Genomic DNA, 5,000 nt, shown 5'->3' with positions numbered 1-5,000 from the left:
ACACACCATCTTTGCACACTTTGTGACTCCCTTCTTGAACCATCCCCACTCCTCCTCCACACCTAGCTCTACTCTATCCTTCACTCCCTCCCACTCCTCCTTCGGGGATTGGGACTAGGCATCCTTCTCCTTGTAGCCCCACAGGGGACATTCCTAAAAAAAAAAAAAAAAAAAAAAAAAAAAAAAAAAAAAAAAAAAAATAAAAATAAAAAAAAAAAAAATAAAATAATAATAATAATAATAATAATAATAATAATAATAATAATAATAATAATAATAATAATAATAATAATAATAATAATAATAATAATAATAATAATAATAATAATAATAATAATAATAATAATAATGATAATAATAATAATAATAATGATAATAATAGCTAGCGGAACCCGTGTAAATTACACGAAAGAGAAGAGGGTAAATCATTGCATCAAGATGGCAAGAGAGGTAGGATATCCTCTCCCTCTGTTGTCCTTCAGGGTACACCATAATGTCACGCTGGACAGGAGGTACTCCATCATCACCGACAAATATTGCTGCAATTTCATCATTTGTTGGATTATTATCGAGAACTTCGACACCATGGAAGGTCGTTGCTTTTGATGTAAGCGTGACATACTTTCGAGAACTTCGGCACCTTCGAGAACTTCGGCACCTTCGAGAACTACGGCACCTTCGAGAACTTCGGCACCTTCGAGAACTTCGGCGCCTTCGAGAACTTCGGGACCTTCGACAACTTCGGCGACATCGAGAACTTCAGCACCTTCGAGAACTTTGGCATCTTCGAGAATTTCGGCACCTTCGAGAACTTCGGCACCTTCGAGAACTTCGGCACCTTCGAAAACTTCGGCACCTTCGACAACTTCGGAGACTTCGAGAACTTCGGCGCCTTCGAGAACTTCGGCGGAACCCGTGTAAATTACACGAAATTATATTTTCAATACTAATTATCTTGTTCCTAACCTATACATGTTTGAATAAAATATGATAAGATTTGAATTGTATTTTAAGAAATGAGCAATGCATGAAACAATTTACAAAACTTCTTTATATACAATATTTCTTGTGAAGATAGTTCCTCTTCTCTGGCCATGAGTAGAATCATTCTGAGGACAAATTTTCACTCTTACGCTGTTCATAGACCTTGCTCTTGAGAAGGCTAAATAAAGTTGTCCATGAGTAAAGCAAGGTTGTGGTAGGTAGATCCCAACCTTATCGAAAGTCTGTCCTTGAGCTTTATTAATGGTCATTGAATATGATAGGCGGACGGGAAATTGAGTCCTGTGCAGAACAAATGGAATATCTACGTCACTGGGATTAAGTTTAATTCTTGGAATTAAAACTCGCTCCTGAGCATGAGATCCACTCATGATTGAAGCTAGAATACTATGGTTATGAAGCTCCAATACTTCTAAACGCGTTCCATTACATAGTCCTTGCGTTATTGACAGGTTTCGAAGCAGCATAATAATAGATCCAACTTTAAGATTGAGACGATGAGGAGGCATTCCCGAAGGCGTAAGTGAATTTATGAATTCGATTGGATAATTATTGGCTTCCATTTCATTGTCTGACGATACTGAATCTATACTTAGATATGTTTTGCTCTCAGTTGGTAGTCTTCGTAGAATATCTTCATTAACTTTCAAGCAATCTACATTTTTTTTGTGACAAAATAACTCTACTTTTCATTTCGTCTTGGGTGCAATTATCAAATATGTCTGATACTAAAGAGTCAATGCATACATATTGTTCTGGGATATCGATCGTATCATCAGAAACGTTATCAAGTGAACACTGCACTCGACCATTTCTAATTTGTAAGAGCCATTGTGAGAAAACTTGTTCGTTTTCATTAGTCCTCATATTCTGAGAGAGTTTAAGTTGATGAAAATTGTGCCACATTGGAGACTTCTTTAGGCATACATCCAATACTGCAGAAGGTGAAGCTCTAGGAACCACAGGCAGAACTTGCCTGAAGTCTCCTCCTAATATGATGACTTTACCACCAAATATGCTATTATTATTCATAACATCTTGTAAACAATTATCAATAGCATTCAATGCATATCGAGGGATCATCGACGCCTCATCAATAATGAAGACTTTCACCTGCCTGAGAATATTGGCTTGGTCAGAATTAGGCGGAATATTGCAGGTAATTGTCTCAGTCAAAGGAACAGGAAGTTTGAAGACACTGTGAAGAGTTTTTCCATTTTTCAATAGTGTTGCTGCACTACCTGTCCAAGCAGAAGTACTAACAGCCACATTTTGAGCCACCAGGTAATCATGAATCATATTGAATAGAAAAGTTTTGCCAGAGCCGCCAGGTGCATCAAAGTAAAACAGTCGGTGGTTGGTTTCTAATCCTCTATCTATTTCACTTACAGCGTTAATGACACTATTAAATACATATCTTTGCTCAATATTTAGTACTTCAGGATTGACTTCTTGAATTTCTTCCATATGTTGAATGGCAGGAGGCTCACTGATTGGTTCTGGCAAACCAAGCATTGCACAATTCATGCCGTTTTCATTCAAAATCATGTTTATGTGATGCAGAGCGATATTTTCAGCAACATTATTATCATATTGGCATAAAAGGTCCTCTATCATAAGGTGTTTGTTATCATTCCATAAGTGTAAGGCATTTTGTGGTGTATTGAATAAACAAATCATTGCAAACATGTTAAGAAGCTGTCGCGGCATTTGATTTATAGCTGCCTCACTCAAAGCCATTTCTAGTTCGTTGTCATCTTCAAGCAGTTGCAATTGAATACAGGCATCCTTAAAGGTCGGCAACTGTTCACCTCCTACAGTTTTCAAGTCATCAAAAGAAGCTGCACCTGGTACATGAAGAAGAAGCATCCTTAAATGGAATTTCTCAGCATTTCTAGGACTGGCAGAGTACATTCTCGTTACAATCTGGCGGTGACGTTGTCTTCTGGTCCAAGTGTTGCTTTGGTTATTAAATACATAATATTCAGGGATATCAGTATAAAGGTGGGCTCTTGCATCCACGTCACTTTGGTTAAGTTTGAACCATGCAGTTAATTGCGTGTCTTATCCTTCTGCACGGGCAGCAGCCTGTCTTTGCTCGCCCGGCTTATAATAAACTTGTTGCTGGTCAGCCAAATGGAGTGCCAGTCGGTATACTGTATGCGACTGTCCATACATTTTATATTCTGACAAACGACAAAATACTTCAGGCGGAGATACGTATCTACACGAAATATATTGTTTAATTTCATTAAATTAATTTTCATTAGTTTGATTGTTGTTCATATTCATTTCCATCATTGCACAATCATGCCCTTTATAGACATATTTGAAAAGATATTTCACACTTTTTACCGATATACACACTTCTACATTAATGTGAGCACCATATTTTCTGAGTAAATATTTATTATATGGTACTACAAACCTACAGTCAACCTCATGGACGCCCACTCCATTATTTCTGCGTCTGTAAAGAGGATATCCAGAAACATTTGTTATAGTCTCCTCCTGATACGGCATAGGAAATTTCTTTTGACATTCTCCCTCTACCATACTGATTGAATTGGGATTAAATGTACCGCAGGGTCCATGAATCATGAGTTTTTTCACTAATTCTCTCAATTCTGGATCATGTTCTGATGGTAATTCAGCTGAAACAATATTATCAATTTGTTCTTTAGTTCTAATTTTATCTTCTTCACGCAGCATGATTAGCATGTGACAATGCGGGAGACCTCTTTTCTGAAATTCAATAACATGTATCGCAGCAATAGGTACCCCAAGTACATGTCTGTCCTTTATGTCAATCATTAATTCATTGAGATGTTGTTTGAAAACTCGTGCCAACAAATCAGGTCTGTTCTGTGCAGTTTCATGAGGCTGTAAGTTTTCAGTTACTTCTCGACATTTTGGATTGCAAGTATATGTTATAAATAAATCAGGCCTTCCATACTTGCAAACTATTGCCATTGCATCTTGATAGCATTGTTGCATATTTCGTGGGCTCCCAGTGAAGGATGATGGCAAAATGACAGGTACTCCAGGATCTTCATTTTCATTATTTCTTGCAAGGTGATCCATCAAACCTGAATACATTGCAACTCTTAGTTGTGCCTGATTTTCTGCAATGAATTTCAAACGACAACCCTCTACTTTAACATAAGCATCAACTATATATTGCTGAAATAGTTTTCCACCACTGTGTATTGGACTGAAGCCACCTCTTATAGCTAGACGATATGCATAAAATTCCTGCATAGTAACCTTGTTACGAACTCTAGTTTGCCTATTTTCTACATGAGTAATGTTTATATGCCATCCGAATTCACCATGAGGAAAGAGAAGAGAGTAAATCATTGGATCAAGATGGCAAGAGAGGTAGGATATCCTCTACCTCTGTTGTCCTTCAGGGTACACTATAATGTCACGCTGGACAGGAGGTGCTCCATCATCACCGACAAATATTGCTGCAATTTCATCATTTGTTGGATTATTATATCTCCTCGCATCAGGGCCGGCAATAAATTGCATGGTTATTTTTCTGGGAGGGATATTTTGTATTGCAGCTCTTTGTTGCTCTTCAAGTTCGACAGGTCTCATGTTTTTATATGCCCCTACATAAGGATTATCGACCATTGCTTGAGATATTTTTTCGAAAACTGAATATAAGCAATTAGAATTTTGATTAGCATTTGACCTCAGATTTAATGCTTCATTTGTTTCAATTATATAGAGCTGTCCATATTTTCTTTCTTCATTTTCATTTGGATGTAAATTTGTTGCATAATGATATATTTGTCCTTGCAATCGAAAACAATATGGACCATGTCCTGGAGGTGGCTTCACTTCAGCGCCGAAAGGAAGCAAAGGCAAAGGAGGAGTTATAATTCCTAATGCTGTTTCTAAAGTTGCTTGAATCCCTGTCATTTCCTTCGAACAATTTCCTTAGAATGACCGGATATTCTTGGAGGGACTCAAGTGATACTTTTCCATTA

General features: G+C 37.4%; 1 protein-coding gene across 1 annotated transcript; it reads right to left on the bottom strand.

The window, feature by feature from the left end:
• Nucleotides 1-3,066: 3,066 nt before the first annotated feature.
• Nucleotides 3,067-4,263, bottom strand: LOC143030227 (uncharacterized). The gene is made up of 2 exons (XM_076193387.1): nt 3,351-4,263; nt 3,067-3,188 (listed from the first exon to the last, which is right to left on the bottom strand). The coding sequence occupies exons 1-2, from the start codon at nt 4,261-4,263 to the stop codon at nt 3,067-3,069; spliced, it is 1,035 nt and encodes a 344-aa protein (XP_076049502.1).
• Nucleotides 4,264-5,000: the final 737 nt, after the last annotated feature.

The sequence above is a fragment of the Oratosquilla oratoria genome, chromosome 12, assembly GCF_046742065.1.
Source record: "Oratosquilla oratoria isolate Oo_2021 chromosome 12, ASM4674206v1, whole genome shotgun sequence".
Lineage (NCBI taxonomy): Eukaryota > Metazoa > Arthropoda > Malacostraca > Stomatopoda > Squillidae > Oratosquilla > Oratosquilla oratoria.
The sequence above is the reverse complement of the archived record's forward strand: the minus strand, read 5'-3'. Positions and strand labels throughout refer to the sequence as shown.

Excerpts from the sequence above, each read along its gene's own strand:
- LOC143030227 (XM_076193387.1), bottom strand. The coding sequence starts at position 4,263 with ATGCAGGAATTTTATGCATATCGTCTAGCTATAAGAGGTGGCTTCAGT. Across the intron at positions 3,189-3,350 it reads AGTGTGTATATCGGTAAAAA|AATATAAAATGTATGGACAG; the intron begins GTGTGAAATATC and ends GTCGTTTGTCAG.